We start from the raw sequence: 21025 nt of genomic DNA, 5'->3' as shown, positions 1-21025 counted from the left end.
CCCAGTACAACCACAGTCTTCTACTGTTGACCAATGGGGCACCTCTGTAATCTTGCACTGCAGTGGAAACTAGGCAAAAGTGCCCAGTTTGACAAGCATTAGCCAAAGGAGCCCATTTCAAACAAATACAATTTGTATGAAATGGCCAAAGGGGACCCTTTGGCTAATGCTTGTCAATTTGATACATTTTTCATCTCTGGGTATACCGCATCCATTCCACACTACAATCCTCAGTGTTCATTTAAATAAGTCACAACACGTCGCAAGCTTGTAGATCAGCTGCTGTCAAATAGCCAATGTATTAACACATTTTGCTGGGGAACCCCTTCAAGGACCCCTGAGGTTTCCGGACACAACTTTTAGAACCACTGACTGAACTCGAAATATTAGCCTTAGTTTAGCATGGTTAGCTTTGAGGGGACATGAGGTGAGGTCTGCAAGCTTAAAGAAAAAGAAAAGATAAGATAGCCCTTTATGGATCCCTGTGAGGAATTCCAGGTCTCATAGCAGCGTTAAGACGTAAGGGCTTTCCGCACAAAGCACTATACAACAATCATTGTGATCGTTTGCCATCGTTATCGTTGTGGCATGTGCTCTGCCATCCACTTGATTTAGAAAGATTTCTTAAAAAAGTATATCTTTAGTGGACTGACCTTTACAGTCGTTTCTGATACAAGACGTGCACTAGTAGGTCTCTGAAAGAATTTGTACTGTATGTATTGTACACACTGTACAGTTTATATTAGTTATGTGAAAGATGAATATACAGTAGTGTATGGTGTGAACTGCATGGTTTGAGTCATACTCTGACACATTAATACTGACTGGCCTGCTGTCAGTAAACAATTAGCTGCCTCCATACCTCCACACATATGCCATCTACCCTGCCTCTGTGTGTGTGCGTGCGTGCGTGTGTGTGCGTGAGTCTTTGTCTATGTTGTAAGTGGTTTATTATAAAGCACTGCATGGGAGTTTCACAGTCAAAGAAAGACTCCTACTGAGTCCAATTTCACTCCAAAGCATAAAAGCCGCAGCTACAGCAAACAACGTGGTTAGGAGGACAACCCGTCCGTAATGTCTGTCTGACTGTCTGTCTGTCCAATAACTTCTGTTATCATACCTGTTGTCACTACAATGTGAGTGAGGGCGTGGGGAGCAGAGCCACCACCCAGATACAGTCATAACATATTTGGTACAGTATAAGATACAGTATAAACTTTGTCTGATAGTAGATGTCGGCTATATCTGACATAACTAACCAGACACGCAGTATAGGCCTCCCCTGTCACAAAAGAAACCCTATTTCAGTCAGATTCTGTCACTGTTTAAACATGGTTAGTCTATCTATAGAGATGGGGGGGGTTATTGAAATGAGAAGACAATGTCCTTCGGTCACAGTCACTAGCTGTCACTTGTCACAGGTTCTGGAGAGTGTCTCACAACGTTGCTCATGTTCTATTGTCCCAGGAATTTACCGGGCTATTCCAGGTCATCCCAGACATCGAAGATTCTGAAGCCATCGGTAGTTTACATGTGCCCAGGACTGCAGTTCACAAACAGATTGAATAATCTATGACATTTTCCCTTGTCTGAAACAAGCAGGGCTGTATATACCCTGCTGCTAAAACAAGATGACTGTATAAACAACGTCTTAAGCCCATACTTCGTTGATACGACAAATAGTGAGAATTTGGCGAATAGAATAGATGAAATTATTCAGAAGATAGGGGTGAAATTTCCCCAAATTGTACCCAAAGCAGTGACAGCGGGGGTAATAATGCTGTCTGTGACCATTCATATTATCTTTCAGTTTGGTGCATTAGGCTGGCTGACTTGACCACCAGCCCCCTCCAGTAGCAGAGTGTGCATGGAGGTGCCAACACCGGCTCTTTTTTTAACACAGCTATCTTCCATAGCAACACGACTCCAAAGACAATACCCCCAGAGTATCTCTCTGTCTCTCTCTCTCTCTACCGAGGTCATTCACTGCAGGGGGTCCTGTGACTCGTCGTTGTGTATAGTGTACTGTGTGTGTGTGTGTGTGTGTGTGTGTGTGTGTGTGTGTGTGTGTGTGTTAGGGGTGGGGGGGGTTATAGCCCTGCCCTATAGCCGCCTTCTCTTTTCAACCTGTCATTTTCCCCTTCCCTGCCAGACAGCCAACAGCAGTGACAATGACATTATGCTGATGTTATTTGGGAAGAGAACAACTGCTGCTGCTGTATCAGAGGCGTGGGCTCACTGGGCTGAGGTCAGTACTGACTAGAGTACAGTGCGGTAGTCTGCTGTCTGTCTGTGGGGTAGGTATATACCGGTAGGTAGGTTGAGCGTCGGTCCCTTTATAAAATACCTGCATTATTGGGCCATAGATATAGATAACATAACAGCACAAAACCCTGTGAAATAATGCAACCACACCTCAAACATCAAGCAGTTACACATGGACACATTAACAGCACCGGCCTAATGATGGGAGCACCACAACTGCAGCCTATGCAAAACCGAACGGAAAGCCGAACCAGGGTAATCATAACTACATCATTTATTAGTATCAGTAGTTATTTATAGTATTAGTATCATTATTATGTTTTATCATGAACCCTAAATGGTTACGATTTACATTCCAATTAATAAAACGGGAGAATCCCCATGCAATGTGGCTATTAGCCAGACAATGTCAGTCTGCAGTCTTCTAATAAAGCCTCTATTCCAGGAACATGGAGATCAGACCTCAGTACCGTTATGCGTTGCCCCGGCGTGTACCCCCTTGCCTGCACCCCCTCCCCTCTTGCCTTGGGTCATTTTTAGGCGTTGTGCCACCCGCATTTAGACTCAATCCAGCGACGTTATCGGCCGCACACTTGAAATATGATACGACGCAGTATCACACACATACACAGCACACACACTGACTGGACATGGATTAAAGTATGACTAGGTTTTAAATCTTCTCACCTTCACAAGCTTCTCTCCTCCGAAATGTGTTATGTGTGGAATAATGTGTGGCTCCTGTGCGAGGAGGAGGAGGAGATATGTATATCCTGGGTCTTTTTTTCCCCCCGACTGAGTGATAGGTGTGTACGGTACCGCAAATGCGGCTTTTATCATCGCAGCAGCAGCGCGTCTGTCTGTGTGGAAGCCGCTGCCTGCCTGCCTGCCGCACACACTCGTTCACTGGTGAATATAAAACAGAGAGAAGCGACGAGGGCAGGGGCGATTGTGTGCCTCGCCTCGCGACGGTGTCGCGCGACCGACATTTCGCCGATCTACAAGCCCCGCGACGGGTCGCGGTCCTCGCCGCCGAGGGCTTGTAGATCGGCTTTGTTCGGCGCGCGACACCGTCGCACGACGGAAGTGTATTTGGGCCAGCAAGCGAACCCAAAAGCGCTTCCGGCATCTGCGCCAATCCGGTGCGAGATCGTCGCTCTCGGTCACGCCTCGGAGACGGGAGGGCTCCAATCGAAAGCTACAAGCTCCGCGGCCCCGCCCCATGAATGAGACATAAAAAACGCACCGCCGTCTCGTTGGCGCACGAGTGCCGCCGGGACCAATGGGGTTGGAGACAGGCCGAAAATCCCCGGTGATAGCCAATCGGAGAAGCCCGCAAGGCGGGGCGTAGATGCGACTGACGTGTCGATGTACCAATCGGGGCGGCGTAGCAGGTGCTCGCTCCGGAGAAAGGAGGATTTTGCGCGCTCTTTGTTGATGTCTGTCGCGGGTAATAATGAGTGTAGTAGACATTTAAACCGTACTACTACAACTGTCAGTCAACTGGTCTGCGGTCAGTCCGGTTTGAATCCCCCCCCCGGCGTTGACTGAAATGCCGACTGGAGTTATCTGACTTTAGACCTGACCTGGACATCAACCGAGATTAAATCATCCAGCTGGTATAGCCGCCCCAGACAGACTGAAAAGAAAAAAAACCCTAAATCATTAATCACTGACTCAGCAACAATGAATCAGCCGAGTCCTCCATCTGATAATAAATATTGGGAGCAATGAATAAGCATGTGAGGGAAGGTGGTGGGGGGCTGGGCTGGGGGGTGGTGGTGGTGAGAGAAGAGCTTATTGGTGAATGCAGACAGCTGGTGTTTGACAGTGATGATAGATTACTTGCAGTGGCACCGGAATGAATGGTCATTGCCGCATTTCTTTTTCATTTTGTTCATTATAGTCTTGGTTAGCCGATTTGTCTGTTCTGAGTGGGAGTATATGAATTATTCGCCTTCCCATTCATTGCTGCAGGCAGCCAAATTACACATTTGGTAGGCTACTACCAGGCCAGCCTACGACCGACTCTTCCTTGGGAGTCAAATCCCTAATACTTAATAATAATACATAATTATTAATAATAATTGTAATTTATTATTATAAGTTTGTAAAGAGAACAAACCAATCCAACTTCAACTCATGTGATTTATTTGATGTGCATTGCTGTTCATTCAATTCCCCATGTAAGCACACAGTGTGACAGAATCAGCTGTACAGTGTGTGAGATGACATTTAATTGTGTTACAACAGAGAAGGGTAGATCACTATAGCCTAATACAGTAGCCTGTAGAAGATGTCCAAAGAAAGGAAGGGACAGCCTCGCTTTTAAAAGCTTATACAAGTTCATTCATTGTCTTTGTTCCTGAAGAATACATAGATAGGACCCTGTGTACAGCATGTAGAGGCTAAAATGCTCAGGGGAGCAGTCAAAGCAGTCAACTTCTTGCTGTTTTGTTGTGGTTGTGCTTTGAAAATATTAATATTAATAAAGACCATCGCGGTGGTTAAATTGTTGGTGCTCTCTAAGTTCAAGTTACATTCCATGGAAGCAAAGTCAGGTATGTGGTCTATAAATAGAACACAGTGGCCATGGGGGAATCCAAAGGGTCAAAAAGGGAAGACACAAACATATAGAATGTCATATCACTGATCAGAAGACATAATACATTACCTCACCAATGCTGCCCCCCACAGGCAAACAGCAGTAACTACATATTGTGCCACCGTCCATAATGCTTCAGAACTAATGGGAAGTCTTGTCCCTCTCAGTTGACAGTTGAATAATCGATTGTTTGTTTCAGTCAACAAAGACTTTGTTAGTTGATTAGTTATTTTATATGATTATTAATCAATTCTTACACATTGTCTTGAAAACCCTAGATATATCACCCTTTAATTCAGTTCTTATTCTTAACCTCACCAACCTGCAAAAGGATGGTCTCTTCATCATCATGACTGTACAACAAACACAAGTTTACAGATAATACATATTGTTGATTTCTGTAACAACTTGTACAAGGACTGGAAATATACTCAAATATAGTTTCAATACCTGAGCACTTTTTGTGGTTATAGGTTTGCTTTGTTCAGGCCGCCAATTCACAACTCATTATGAAAATCATTGCAATCTGCGGGCCTTGAGATTGAATTTCTGCTTTTCCAAACAAAATAAGATTAACAATATTCAGCTTGCATAAGTAACCCAGATATATAGGCTATACAGGATCAAAAACAAAATGCTATACCAAAATCCAGAGTGTGCCAAATTAATCCAAATCCAAACAATTAAAAGATGACTTCACCCAATTTCAAACCTATCTTCATAAATGGTCCTCACTAATGCTCATTAGAATAACGGTACCATTCTATCATGAGCATTATCACACAGGACCAATATGAATGAAGACAATTCCCATACTTGCCCTGATGAAGACTCTGTGTGAGTCGAAACATGTCGGACTCTTTTAACTTTTATAAATAAAGACTACATCTATTTTTATCCACCTTCTTTTATGAATGAAGACAGGTTGAAGTCGTCCATTAAGTGCAACTATTCCGTGGCCTCTTTATGACATCAGCGTAACCAAATATAAAGGGCAACAAATCACTAAGCAAATTCACAGTATAACTGATATAGATGGAGAATGTCCAGTGTTGTACTATAATAAACCACTTGAACTCTATACTTTGTAGACCCTAGTCCCCCAGGCGTCTAATATAATAATATAAACGTTATTTTCAAATGTTCACCTACAATGAATGCCCAGGATGCTATGGGATTCAAGTGGTTAAAGTGTTTGAAGAAAAAACACATTGCTATATTTGCTATGAGTTACATTATTCAGAATTTTGTCACACAATTAAAAAAATAAGGTTTATATCTTAGACATGAACCAGACTGCACTACGGCAGGTGAAGGTTATAATTTACAAAAAAAAAACATTTCCAGTTTGTGTTGAAGCCACCGCCCACTGTACTGTCTGTCTTCATCACATCTTTGAGATTAGACGCCACATACTCACCGCTGCTTGAGAGTTAAATGTCGGTTTACTAGGAGCTTCCAGAATTCCTCGGAAAACAACTATTCTTCAGGAAGATCAAAATGTTCATCAGAGTTATCTCCAATGGATCGTACAGTTCTCAGTAGTTAACCTGTGAGAGTGGCTGGACAGTCAACGCAGCGAAACACTGTGAAGTCAGCACACTGGGGGTGGATTGCCTTGTATAGGATAGGTCCAAGTCTTCCATCTGTCGTTTTGCTGCATGTGCTTTCATTTTATATAGTTTCCAATGTACCTGTCTTAATAAAACATTACAAAAATAAATTCCCATGCTCCTTTAAAAAAGGGGACATGGAAGTCATCACATGACCTCTGCCATAGAGTTCAACAGTCATTTGAGATTATCTGAGGCCTGCAGTGCGTTTTGACTTTTCCAATGAGAGCAACGCCCTTGATCTTGGATTTAGTCCCACATTGAATTGGTCTGCCATGCCTTGTGCCAAGACACGTTCAAGATTTCAATCACAGCTAGTTGGCTAACCTCTAAAAGCACAAAGGGTTTAACAATAAACATTGTTGGTGTGATCCACAATACAGAGCATGCGGAGAAAATACAAATTAATAAAGAAATGCAGTGTCAACATTGTGAGGATATTAATATCCTATATATAAATAGGGGTTACATGTTGGTTTTATACCAGCGACAATTTAGAAACGCAAATGATACAACATGCTCGTTCGTTAGACGGGAGATTAAATGTCCTGCCATTTCTGGAGTCACTGCTGTTTGACTGAGTTTGACTGTTTGACTGAGCCCAACAGCTGATCTATACAACATCTGCTTGTAGATCTGCTATTGTCAGTGCAGGGCACGGTCGTATGACAGATATACAAGTCACACTTCACTACTTTTGTTTTGTTTTGGTTGAGAGCATCTCTAGTAGAGTGTTGACTCTACTTGCATAACATTGAGTTATTAAAGGACGACCTCGCCCATTTTCAACCTATCTTCATATTGGTCCTCGACTCAATGCTCGTTATAATATGGAACCAGGGCCGTGCAGAGAGTGTTAGAGAGGCAGGGACTAAAATCCCGTATTTTTGTTTTTGGACAAAAATAGCGAATAATATAGAAGATCTATGCAAAGCTCACAACGCGTTGAGAGCTTGTAGATCAGCTATTTTCGGGGCACAACCCAGCACTCTTTTAGCTAGTGGAGATGCGGTGTACGACATGGATTTCAAAAGCTATTCTCCTGAACGCTGCCTTCCGGTATGGCATGGAAAGGCATTTGTATTTCTTCCACCATAGTAAATGCTGTGGAGAGGGCAGTTTTCTTTTTACAGACGGGTAAAAGGGCAGGGGCTGAAGCCCCCTTGGATGTCTATGTGTGCACGTCCCTGTATGGAACCAATTTTGTCTACTCAGTCTGTGTCCCAGAGGAGGGCTGTGGACAGTTCAGAAACCCGATCGATGGGGAATCCAAGCTAATAGCAACTGCAGGTTTTCTATTCCTGGATAGAAGAATGGAAGCCATTTCTACCTATCACGTTAATAGAAATTTAAATACAAAATGTGAAACCTTGTTTGGAAAGAAATAATAATTAAATAATCTGCCTGTTTGTTTCTGAAGTGTCCACAGCCCTTCTATTAGACACAGACATCATTAGCATTATATATATAACTAATAATTAATATAATAGGACCAATTACATGAAGATATGGGTGGAAAATGGTGGTCATTTAGCATAGCAACAATTCTCCTCTTACATCAAACTGGGTGGGTATGATGTAAGAGTAAAATGGACAATTGTGTTTACGGTACAAATAGTAGATACAAATAATGGAAAGAAACAGCTTAAAATGGCTGCTCATTTTCAGCTGTTTCTCCGTGGTGAATGATTGGCTGTAACAGGTAGCCTGCTGACCCAGTGGACGACCAAACAGACCCCCCCAGTCCCAGGACTCAAACAGACCCCCCCAGTCCCAGGACTCAAACTAGCACACAGACCATTTCCCAGTGGTGGAAAAAGTACTAAATTGTTTTACTTAAGTATAAAGTACCAATACTGCAATTTAGAAGTACTTCGTTATAAGTAAAAGTTATACGGAATTGAAAATGTACTTGAGTAAAAGTACAAAAGTATCGGTATCAAAATGTACTTAAAGTGCTAAAAGTAAAAGTACTCATTGTGCAGAATGTGCCATTTCACAAGTTCAAAATGTGTACAAAATATATTGAAAATAGCGGATCTACAAGCTCACAATGCGTCACAACGCGACGCGTTGTGAGCTTGTAGATCGGTTAGTGGTTAATGTATGTAAAAGTACTTAGTTACTTTCCACCACTGCAATTTCCTCCTTATGGTATCCTTATACTTACCCAATTGACTATCTCACAAGGAACACATGAATCCCTTGAAACTTGAGAGATACATTTTTTTTTACTTCATTATTATTGTTAATTTCAACAGATATTCCACAGATACAGGATAGGTGTGCACTAGGGACAACTGGGCACGTCAATGTAAAATTGGTTATTTTGTCCAAAATGTTAAAAAAAAAGAAAGAAAATAAATTTAAATATGGTCAGTAAAAGTATACTTGATGTGAACACGGAATGCTACATCATTATCAGACTTAATTGTATCCTTCAACTTCTTGCTTATGCCCGAAAATGACTGGATATAGAGGTTTTGTAGGAATTTGTGGCATTTGTAGAATGTTTAAGCATGTTCTAATCATGTATAGGCTACTTTACTTTACAACTTTGTTTGTAAAGTAAACGTTGTTTCTTTCGACCAAGGTTCATATTTTAGGTTGTTATTAGAGAATGTAAAAGTGTTAAAGTGTTAAAAGTTTTTCATTTGCTGCTTTCTTTAGTTTTAGCGTTTTTAGGTATTTTTGACAGGGCGGCGGGGGCATTCGAACAAGTGGCTAAATATATCTTTTTATTTTTTACGAAAATGTACAGGAATTTCTTTATTATTATTAATTACTATAGTTACTATAGTTGTTTTCTGTGTGTCTGAATGAACAACGGACTGCTACGGGGTAGGGGCCTGCCATACTGTATGGCGTAGGCGCAATCATCAGTGTGTCACCTCCCCCTTCACATTCAGTAGATCCTGTGATCTTCTGTGGCCAGATGTCATTTACTGGGGTCTAGTAGTAGGACTATAGTAAATAATAATAAAGAAATTGCTGTAAATCTTTGTAAAAATAAGACATTTTTAGCCACTTGAATGCCCCCGCCCCCCTGTCAAAAATAGCCTTTTACTTTCTCAAAATAACAACCTAAAATATGAACCGTGGTTGAAAAAAAAAACAAAGTTGTTATTTAAAAACACACATATATATATATATATATACACACACACATTCCTTTTGCCAATTTAACACCAAAGTGCCCACTCTTCCTTCCCACAGACCACCTACCCTGTTATCATTTCCACATTGTGTGGTGCAGGTGCAGTTGCATGTTTCTGCCATTGGGGGGAACTGTCGTACATCCATGGAGGCTAGACGTTAGAGCCTGCTGTATGGTGGCGTGGTGGTATTGATGGGCCGGATCCAAGATGCAGCCGTTTGAAACGATTCTGAAAGGATCGTCAAAGCCCAATAAGCCATAACTGGGTTATGTCCATCAGAGTGACCCCAAACTGTACATTTTACACGACTGCCTGCCCCCGCTATAGGCTTCTCTCTATACACTGTACCTACCGTTTAAAAAGGACAATTCCTGGCTGTGTGAAAGACATGCCTCTCATTTCTTGATCAACAAGCTTTCTTTCTGTTTGTGACTATACGACTAACTCCTCATCCGACTCTTTCCCATCCTCTAAAATCTTCTATCTTCTAAAGTTTAGAACCTAAACAGTGGTGGAAAGTGTACTGTACTGTAGCCTACTGCTGTACTGTTATAAAATGCATCAATGCGCTAATATTCTATGCTGCTGATTAATTGAATACACAGGACCACAATGGAAACAAGTCCCACTTTTTTGTGTTATCTTTTTAGTCTATCTTTTAGCTCCTGGTTACCTTTTGTGACTAATATAGCAATCAATTAATTGTGAGATGAACTTTTACTTGAGTATTCAATTTATTGTCACTAATACTGATTAGTCAGGAGCAAATATTGTACTACAATTACTTGACAGCTTTAGTTAGTTACTAGTTACTTTATATATAGATTTAGACTCATCAATTATGATGTATTTGTATAGGTTAAGCTATCCAACAGCACATAAAGTCATTCAAATCAGCCCCACCGTGACCAGCCACACTTTGATGCCAATACTTAATACGTTTTGTGCTACCGGAATTACTATAACATCATTACTATACTCTGAGTCTATTCCTATTTTGAATACAGGACTTTAAATTGTAATTGAAACAATAATTATACATTGTGGTATTGCCACCTTTACTTGCTATACCTCTTCCACCACTGCATCTAAACATGTCTCTCTACATCTGTCCTCTGTCTCTTCCCTGTCTGTATTCACCTCTCTGGGGGGGCATTACGTTGTCCCACATTGCCCTCGCACCCCCTCGGGGGCGGGCCCGGCCCCGTCTCTCTTCCCCCACAGGTCAGGTCAGTTGGTGTGGGGGTGCTCAGAGTACGAGGGGCGCCGGGGCGCCGGGGGCGAGGGATGCTGTTGGGGGCAGTCGTCGTCCGGGTTGGGGTCATCGTCGTTGGGGGAGGCAAGCTGCAGGGCCACTTCGTTCTCGTAGCAGAAGGACGTGGGCGCGCCCTCCAATATGTACTTGCGCTCGGCGAGCTCTTTGGCGCTGCACGACGGGTGGCTGGGGATCTCGTACGTTCGGTGGAAGAAGGAGTAGTCCACCTGGGAGAAGAACAGGAGACTGGGTGTGAATGAGCATTACACCAGGAATGCACTCAGGGACGTGCCGACTAGAGTGTTAGAGAGTGCTAGTGCTAGTGCTAGTGCTAGAGTGTTCGAGATGACTGTGTTACGCCAGGGCTCCACTGGGCGCGTCGCGTCCTGCTCGTGTCATGACAACGTCAACGTCACGCTAGAGGTGCTCCACAACATTATTTTATGTTGCTGTCAACGCGTGCGTGCATCAAAAAACGAACCGGGGCAATTTTTGAGTCACAGAACGCAGCACAACGCAACGCAACGTGGGCAGTGGAGCCACCCTCCATTGATTAAAAGGGAACATTCCCGACGCAGATGCGACGCAGACGCGCACAGTGGAGCCCTGGCGTTAGAGATGTGGCCAGAGAGCTCACAATGTGTCGCGCTGCGACGCGTTGAGAGCTTGTAGATCAGCTATTTTCAGGGCGCAACCCAGCACTCTTTAGCTAGTGGAGATGTATGGTGTACGACCTGGATTTCTAAACAAACTTGTTCAGGGCAAAATGCTGCGTTTCAAGTTCAGGAGACTTCGGCAAAAAAAAGGGAATTCTCCTGAATGCTGCCTTCCGGCAAGGCATGGAAAGGAGTGGCATTTGCATTTCTTTCACATAGGAAATGCTGCATTCGTGGGCTGCAAAGGGCAGTTGTTTTACAGACGGGTAAAAGGGCAGGGGCATGAAGCCCCCTTTGATGTCTATGTGTGCACGTCCCTGAATGCACTCAAGCTGCCCTCAGAGTTACTGATTCTCCAAGAGAAATTGTCATTACAGGGTGGTGGAGGACAGCCTGGCTAATAAGCCAGACGCGAATCGGCCGTTGGCAAAAATAAATTGCCTGCATGCCGTGATATTAGTCTGGCTTATTAGCCAGGCTAGGTGGAGGATTAGAACCAGAGTTCTTTGAGAGGAAAGTAGCATAACAGTAGCAAGATATATATAAAGACAGTCCTGCTGAAAGAGTAAGGTTCAGAAAATCAGGCAAAAACCTGTTAGTATTGTTATCACGTTTCGGTTTAAACCAGAGGAAATTAGGCTACCCATTCTAACTATAGTTGAATGGGTAGACAGGCTGCCTGGGAAACACAAGGTCCCAGGTTCGATTTTCAGCCCTGGCACTTACTTGGGCAGCAATCAGCTGGGTAAAGCTGAATAGCAGTTACAGTATAGCTTGGTTTCAAGGGGGAGTGATTAACATGGCTAGTTACAGTAGCCTATAGAGGGTATGCGCATGACATCATCATCATACCCGGAAGATATGCGAGAATGCCTACTGAGTGTCAAAAAACTACTATTCTGGCCTCGACAGGCCATACTGTACATCCAAACAGAAAAGTCTGCAAATCCGATTGCTTTAAACGACGTTAAATGACCGTTAAACTCACTTTTCCACATAATACTTTGCCACTCGATTTGCCATTCACTTTATGCATGCACATACCCTCTATAGCTAATTTTAGAGTACGATGAGTTAGGGCATTCACTTCTAGTCATTTTTACTAGTTGACTAGTTGTTTAACTACATATTAAAAACTGTGTACATTGGTGACTATAACTATAATCTACCTGATCTTGAGGCCTATAAATTCGGGGAGAAAAAATAAATAAAGTGTATATATAAGTATACTAGTACTAGTCAACTAGTACCAACAAGGTCGACTAGTGGATTTACTAGTCGACTAGTTGAATAGTCGACTAGTTGCTGAATGCCCTAAGATGAGTACGATGAATACTTTATAGATCATCATGTTTTATCATTAATCATAACCGTTTTCATTTCAGATCATTATTATGAAGATCACTATTTCCATTTGCGACCATGATGACCACACTATAGCTATAAGACATGCATGCTGTCTGGGACACACCATGCCATTATTACCAGCGACGAACGGCGGGGGATAAGCGGCGCTCTACTTAAGACGTGAGCACAAACAACACCCTCCTCCGCCCCAAACCCATATACATAGTCTAACCTGGTAGCAGTCCTTCCTCTCAAAGAGCACAGGCTCGAAGCGGCGCCCCCAGAGGATCTCCGAGGCCAGGTAGGAGCTGCGGCACTGCGTGGTCATGGCCGTGGCCTCCACCATGCCCTCCAGGATGACCACCACCTCCAGCTCGCCGTCGCCCTCCAGCGCCTCGCGGTCCATCTCGAAGAGGGGCGACTCGTCGTCGATCTCGTGGACCACGGTGACGGGCGACACCAGGAAGACGCGGTCCATGCCCGTGTCGAAGCCCACGGCCAGGTCCATGTTGTCCAGCGGCAGGAACTCGCCCTCCGGGGTGACCCGCGGCTGGAGAGATGACGTGTTCATTTTTCATTTTTTGAATAAGAAATTGCATTGACTCGTGTTTTAGTCATCTGGAAAGTTTAAGTTAGCAATCGTTAGCAATCTACTGTTGATTTTGTTGACAAAAATGTATTTTTACCACAATAAAATAACGGTCGGGGGCAGAGCATTCAAACATCGTGCCCCCGTGTCTCTGGAATGCTCTCCCACAAACAGTCTGCAGATTCCAACTCGCTAGACATTTTTTAAATCTAGACTCAAACCCCATCTTTTTTTGGTTCCCCCTAGTTCACTGAAATCATTCACCTTGCTCTATATTAATGGATCTTCTGAACGCATTTTTTTTACACCTATTTGTCATAATCTATAGCTGTGTCCTATCGCGTGATACTTACTGTATGTCAGCCATGTGTATTGAGTATTGACACTGTATTATGCTTTACTTCTTTGCTATTGTGTTTTTATTGCTGTTTTCTTTTGCTGTGTTATTGTTGTGAAGTGCACAGAGACCCCTGTGGGATGATGTTGCACTAAAAATAAAAAATAAACTGAAACTGAAACTATTTTGGTGTAATAATGCCTGATTTTACACTTGGTTGCATGCTGAAAATAGACTTAAATCTGCTATTTTCAGCATGCAGCCAAACATGAAATGACTTGTCTTTTAGTTCTACTGGATCTCTTCTTTCTTTCGTCCTTTCTTTTCCATTTCTTTTGAAAGGAAAATGCACGTGGTCTCCGAGGCTATACTTCTCCACTAGTCCCTCCCTGACGTTTTTAGTTGAGTTTTTATTTGTCGACAAAATCGACAGCCCAGTGTTAGCCAATGAAAACGGTGTAACCCCCCCCCCCTCCCTCTGTCTTGCTATTGGTTGACCCACATGACGAACGGCCCAGAGGGCAAAGCGGGCCGTGGAATAAAAGGCGTATACACAACGTCACAGCCCAGCAGGAAAACGGCCCGGGGAATAAAGTCGTACGATAACAATAGCAGGCTCGCTAGTCCAGCGTACAACAATTAGCCTAATGCACCAGGCAATCTCAGGGCCAAGGGGGGGGGGGGGGGGGGGATCAATGGCATTGACAGTGAATGTTAATTTCCAATAACAACGTAACTAATCTGATCCCTATATTTTGGGCATGTCGTTATAGGCAAACATAAAAAAATATATATAAAACAAGCACAATACAGGCTCACGTATCGTCATGATGTGATGTGAGCTTGTAGATCTAACTTCATGATTTGTCATACAATGAAGAATATATAAGGGCTGAAATGGTTTAATTAATACCTGATCACTATATATTTTTGCCTCTCTGGATAAAATGTGGACACGCCAGTTTCCCCATGTGCAGAATGATCAATGACCCCAACCTCTTTAGTTTTTCCAATCTCCACCCCCCCCCCCCCCCCCCCCCCCAGCATAATCCCTCCTGCCCCGGGTGAACTTTGACCCCGGGACAGGTTATTACCAGGGATTGTAGATGTCACCGTGCAGCGTCACCTCAGGGCTCCAGAGATTGCAACCTGGGGTGCGTGCGTGTGTGTCTGTGACTATGTTTTATACGTGAGACAATGCAGTAAAGAGTCCTACAGTCTACAGACCACCTAGATTCCTATAACAACCCATCACACACAGAGGACGGAGCATGCACGCACGCACGCACGCACGCACGCACACACACAGGGGAGATGAGGAAGGACAATGGCTCTCAGTCAAAGAATCCTGTATAAGTTAATCCATAGTAAATCTTCTATAACCCCCCGGACGGGAAAGACAACAAGCTCTCATTAACTACAACCTATAGAAGCCAGATGGCCTTTAGTATAGTACAGTATACTCTCTCTCTACGTCTCCCTCTCTGTCCCTCTCTCTGCTCTCTCTCTCCTTGTCCCCTTTCACAGCACTCTCACTCTCTCTTTTTCTGCCTCTACTCTGCAACCTTTTAGTTTTAACCTCTCCCCTAGCTCATCACCGTCTATCTGGCTCATCCTAAAAGCTTAGTTTTGCACTGGTGTTGTTGTTGCTCACCTAAAAAGCAGATCTTCAAGCTCACACTTCATGTGCTCTCAGACTCAGACATCAGACCCAACCCTGCATGTCTTTGGTAGGGAGACTTCCTTTCTCCATACTCATATCTTCTTTAACCCCGCTAGAACTAATTCGCTTCTCTCGTGATGACGCAAACATTGCAATGATGAACAACAACATGACTTACACTATGTTGTGTTTTACCGATACCTCACCTTCATATATGGGTTTTCATGAGATTTAGATTATGACAGCAGCAATGTCCCGCAACGTAGGTAGAACCACAGCAGGGACTTATAACAGTATATGGGTCAGTGATCTTACTGGCTGAAACCCTTCATTTGTGTTACACTTTTCCCCTCATTTTTTTGAGGTGTTCAGCTGTGTCCCGTTAGCTCTAGTCAAGTGTGTTGTGTTACTGCCCATTTCTCTCTCACGTGTTTTGCACCATCCCCGTACCCTGTATATTTTGGAAGCTGCAGTAAAGCATTGTTTCTTGTTAATCATGCTGTTTGCTCTGCATTTGATACTAACAAAACAACAAAAAATCAGACCTGTCTGAAGTAAGTGGTGCTGACTGCACAACAGTGACACAAAAAAAATGCTATTGTGTCTGGTAGTCTGTACTGCACCGTTACACTAAAAACCCAGCGTCCCATCATGCACCTGTGCACAGTGTGAAGCTCAACAGCACCCTAAACATAGGGACATACATACAGACATACATAGGGACAGTCATTGCTGGTCATTGGTCTTACCTTCAGTAGCGTTGCGCGGACGTGAGCCTCCACCAGGTGACTCTTGCGCAGGTTGCCGACCCGCCACATCATGCAGAGCTTGCCGTCCCTCAGCGACACGACGGCCGTGTCGGAGAACACCAGCGTCTGGTTGCGCTTCTTGGGCTTGGCGATCTTTGCCATGACCGCCCCGATGATGAAGGCGTCGATGATGCAGCCCACGATGCACTGCAAGACGACCGCCAGCACCGCCAGGGGGCACTCCTCCGTCACGCTGCGGAAGCCGTAGCCGATGGAGGTCTGCGTCTCCAGGGAGAAGAGGAAGGCCGCCATGAAGCTGTTCACCTGGAGGAAGCACGGCTCTGCCACACCCGCCGCCGCCGGCTTTGCCTCTCCGTCCGCCTCCCCCGCCCCCGCCGCCTCCTCCCCCACGGAGGAGGAGGCGGAGCCGGGGGCGGCGAGGCGGACGGCGGAGAGGTCCCCGTGCGCGGAGGCGATGAGCCAGAAGGCGAAGCCGAAGAGCAGCCAGGAGAGCAGGAAGGAGAGGGTGAAGATGACGAGCATCCAGCGCCAGCGGATGTCCACGCAGGTGGTGAAGAGGTCGCTGAGGTACCGCTGGCCCCGCTCGCTCATGTTGACGAAGGTGACGTTGCAGCGTCCGTCCTTGCCAACGAAGCGCTGGCGGGGCCGGCGGCCGCCGTGGCGGCGCCTGGGGTGGCGCCGGGCCGCCGCCGCGGCGGAGGAGGAGGAGGAGGAGGGGTGGCGGCGCCCCCCGGAGGAGGAGGAGGGAGACGACAGCGAGTCCCGGTCGCAACAGGACGACAGCGCGCGGCCGTCCCCTCCTCCTCTCCCTCCCGCGGCGTCTTCGCCCCTCGCGCTCCTCCGTAGCCCCGCGCAAACTCCACCTCCTCCACCTCCTCCTCCTCCTCCTCCTCCTCTCACCCCGCCCTCTCCCCCCCTGCCGTCGTCCTCGACCGGCGGCTCTCCCGCCGCCCCCGCGGCGGCGACGTGCCTCCGCGCGTTCTTGCCGTTGCCCTGCAGGGCGAGGGCGGCGAGGGCCGCGATGCCGTTGCGTTGGGTGTGGGTCGTCGGGGGGGAGGAGGGACTGCCCCCCGAGCCGTCGGGGCTCCCCTCCCCCTCCCCCGCTCTGGCCGTGTCCGCGGCGCTCATGGCCAGCCTCATGACCTCCTCCTCGTCCACCGGCCCATCCACCACCGCGCTGAAGCGGCGCTTCACTCGCGCCGCTCCCATTTTTTAGCCACGCGACTATATTTTCGTCACAGAAAAAAAAGGAACAGGTCTTTTTCAACGACACAATGATGTCCTGATGTCGCTGCTGTGGAGATTGCCGGAAGATGTGGAGTCTCCACTGTTTTGAGTTACACACGGATACAAGATGGCGTATCGGTTTGCCGCTGATGAGAACGCGTTCTCCACTGTTTATGGTGAAGGAGCGTCCTGCTGCAGAGACGTGTGCAAAGCCATAAACGGCGCCCGGCGTGAGCACCAGATAAACCCGCCCACCGCCATGGTTCAGTCGCTTTGGTGGTGAAGTTGTATCTGTGGGCGCTCTTTCCTTTTCAGGTACAGATTGCTTTTTTTTTTTTTTTTGCACGTCCAAATTGGCGTAATCATAAAAACATCAGTGTCCTTACAGGTCCATACAGTTATATATACTCACTGGTGTTGGTCACTCAATCGTGACCCGAGAGGTTAAAGGTCGCGACCCTACGTTTGCAGCCATTGTGGATTGGACGAGAGGGACTATGACTACAGTGGGCATGCAATAACAATCTCTCAGTTTATAACGAATGAGGGGAAAACCTTGGGCAGGCTACGCAACACCATTTCAAAAGAAAAACAAATAATAAATAATAAAATAAAAAGAGTACAGGTCGGGGTAGTTTGAGGACCTATATTACAGCATACGTTGTACCAACAAAGTATTCTCGCGTAACATGCAAGTAAAGAGAGTACATGAGGACAGACTATGGTATAGGCTTCAGTCAAAACGTACGATTTTTCTACCATGCAGTCTAGATGGAGCAAAAAAAAGAACATGCTCTTTCTTACGATCCGAGCTCTTCACAGCTTCACAACCCCGTTGGTATGGTCATGAGAAGACAAAAAAGATAAAATGCATTACTTTATGTCATAAATGCTTTTGTTCCAAGTTCTAAGTGTCGTTCAGCAGCCTTTGTATACCTTTTGTTGCTGTTGCTCTTTAAATTGACAAAAGGCAATTTTCCATCTTTACCAATGTGGAATATGGATTCCTCAAGTCACCGCTTTGACAATAATTCTGTACCTGGGGGTTGGTCTATCTGTGTTGTTGTGGCCATGGTCAATTCAGAAAAGGCATTTGGTACACCGATTGTTTGAGTGGATTACATGAACTATACGACTCTGCTGCAATCAAAGCACGTATATACACTCAAACGTTAAATGAAACGTCACTATGGATTACCTTTGTGGAAACATCTCTGTCTACACCATGGCAGAGTTGTCCTCCTTTACAGCTGAAGCTGAGAAATCCCCTGTGCCTGCCTCCCTCAAAACATACACAAACATAGAGCGAAAAGGAAGTGAAGCAGAGAGACAGGAGACAGTGTTAGAGAGAGAAACGTGAGAAAAGAGGTGATCTAACCTATGCCTGATGTTGGTCAACAGTGTGTTTCTGATACGTTGAGTGAAACATATGAATAGTTTAACAGCATTAGATTGGCGGAAAAGTGCAGGAGTCACCTGGGGGATGACCTCCATGGTATTCTGTAGGCATGGGGTCGGAGGAGAGGCCTCATGTCTAGTCCACGACTGGGGGAAGAGCTTGAGACTTTATCGAATCGGATCGGATCTCACACTTAAAACCTGGAAAAGCACGAGAACATTGGAGGAAATGTCCCTCGCAGGGGAGTGTGAACATGCGAGGAAGATGGAAAACACCTTGGTAATGGTTCTGAGAAAAAATATGTGCATGCAAAATTATTTGACAGGGAAATTAATTCTATCAAATTATTGATAGAGCAAAAGGCTTTGTCCAAGAGAGCATCAGATGAGCTTGAAAAAAGAACCAGTCTGCTTGCAATCTTTGGGTTTACCTTTCCGTCTACAACTTGAATCCTGTCAAAAAAGTCTGAGAAACGCAGTGTCTTCCGAGAAGTGGATGAAATACAGCCAAAACCCTGACTCAGACTGAGTATACCAAGTCATTTACAGCATCACATGGACCACACAATATACACTGACAAAAAAAATAACTACTGCTGTGGGTTTAGACAAAACAAGGGAGCCGGCGGTCACAGTGAGCGATGGGGCTATAGAAAGGTTAACGCCTATACAACAGGTGGAAATGAGGAAAGAGATCCCTCCTAAAATGAGAGGTGACGTAGGGATTCATCTCCACATGTCCACCGTCCCCCCTCCTCCTCCTCCTCCACCCTCGCGCACCGTCACGGGAAGCGGAGGCGTGTCCTCTGGGAAGAAGTCATAGACGGGCGGGGAGTCGCGGCGCCCGGTCATCTGCGTCTGGTCGTATTGTCGTCTCTTCACTCACAGAGTCGTCGCTCTAGATGGAAGCAAAATGACATGAAATCACCAGTGAACAAATTCCAGTTACGCCGAATCTCTCTGCCAAAAATAGCTGATGATGTACACTTAGCCCTGCAAGACCCACCGTTGCAAATATACAATCTTTATATTTATATTTTTAATTAATTAATTAATTATTATTGGTTTTTTTCCTGTTCTTTTTTTCACCTAAACATCATCATTGATGTTCATTGCAATGCCATTGCAATGCCATTGGTCGTGATATTTGCATATAAATGCCCCCCCCACAGAGGCAGAAATTCACACAACAAAACATAATCTCTGGACAATTTTGCAATTTTGAACCTATGACCTTTGACCTTTAACCCTGATAAAAGTAAGTGAAATGCCTGTGATATATATATTTTTTTGTGATCATTAGAATGTCTAGAACATATATTACATATAGATTATTGTGAAAGATACCCCCCAAATGATGATTTTAATAATATTATAAACGTTTTACATAATTTCCTCTACAAAGTCCCAGTAGAACAACTAGTAGTAAGGTTAAAATCTCTAGTAGAAATATATCCGGGTCTTGCAGTGTTAGGTTATTTTTGGCTAATGTTCACCCCAGAATATGGATTGATATTATAGAGCGTCGCAGTTCCCCCTTTCAGAATGACAAGGGCACCAGAGGAGAATTTCCCATTCATATTTCCCATAGACGTTTCAAAAAGTATTTATTTAAAGACCTGTAAGTTGTGAGTTGACTTAATCAAGACAATGAACAATGTTTTGGGGCCGAACAAATAATTAGAAAGAAGAAAAACTGACCGTGCCCTTTTTCTTCTTCTTTCTAATTATTTATTTGTCCCAAAAAATGTGTTTATTGTCATGATTTGTCTACTCGGCTGTTGGCTTTGTCTGAGGCTTAAAGGAGAATAACATGCTAGAAGGCTTCCTTACCTTTATTTGTAGTATAGTTATGTCCCCACCAAAGAGGTCCAGGTGTTATTTTGTGCAAAAGTTCATTATTGGCTATTTCCCCTAATATAAGCCCTCAATGGGGGTTGGGTTTTTGTGCTAATTCGCTTATTTCCATCGTAATAAGTAGTAAAGTGCGCCGCTTGGGATACTATTTACATTATGAAGAGAGGATATACAATTTATTTTTCTAAAGCTGGGTTGTATGGATTAACTACTGTATGAGTGGTTAGAAAATAATGTTTTGGCGATGTATTGTACGGTACTAGTAGTGAGTTGTCTGTGTGAAGT

The 21025-nt window shown here is 44.7% G+C and overlaps 2 protein-coding genes across 3 annotated transcripts in view; both read right to left on the bottom strand.

Moving 5' to 3' along the window:
* myh14 (myosin, heavy chain 14, non-muscle) overlaps positions 1-3150 on the bottom strand; it is a 77422-nt gene extending 74272 nt beyond the window's left edge. For both annotated transcript variants that reach the window (XM_080767904.1, XM_080767905.1), the window contains exon 1: positions 2953-3150. The gene's annotated coding sequence lies outside the window, so the exon portion shown is untranslated. The remainder of the gene's footprint in view (positions 1-2952) is intronic.
* A 7721-nt stretch (positions 3151-10871) lies between these two features.
* Positions 10872-17467, bottom strand: kcnj14 (potassium inwardly rectifying channel subfamily J member 14; the record flags this gene model as incomplete). Its single annotated transcript, XM_080768337.1, has 3 exons — positions 10872-11123; positions 13132-13449; positions 16238-17467. 3 exons carry the CDS (start codon positions 17465-17467, stop codon positions 10872-10874), a joined length of 1800 nt encoding a protein of 599 aa, XP_080624463.1.
* Between the last annotated feature and the right edge of the window lie 3558 nt (positions 17468-21025).

Source organism: Protomyctophum bolini, assembly GCF_963924005.1.
Source record: "Protomyctophum bolini genome assembly, chromosome: 7".
Lineage (NCBI taxonomy): Eukaryota > Metazoa > Chordata > Actinopteri > Myctophiformes > Myctophidae > Protomyctophum > Protomyctophum bolini.
Note: the sequence above shows the minus strand (reverse complement) of the source record. Positions and strands in the feature narration are given on the sequence as shown.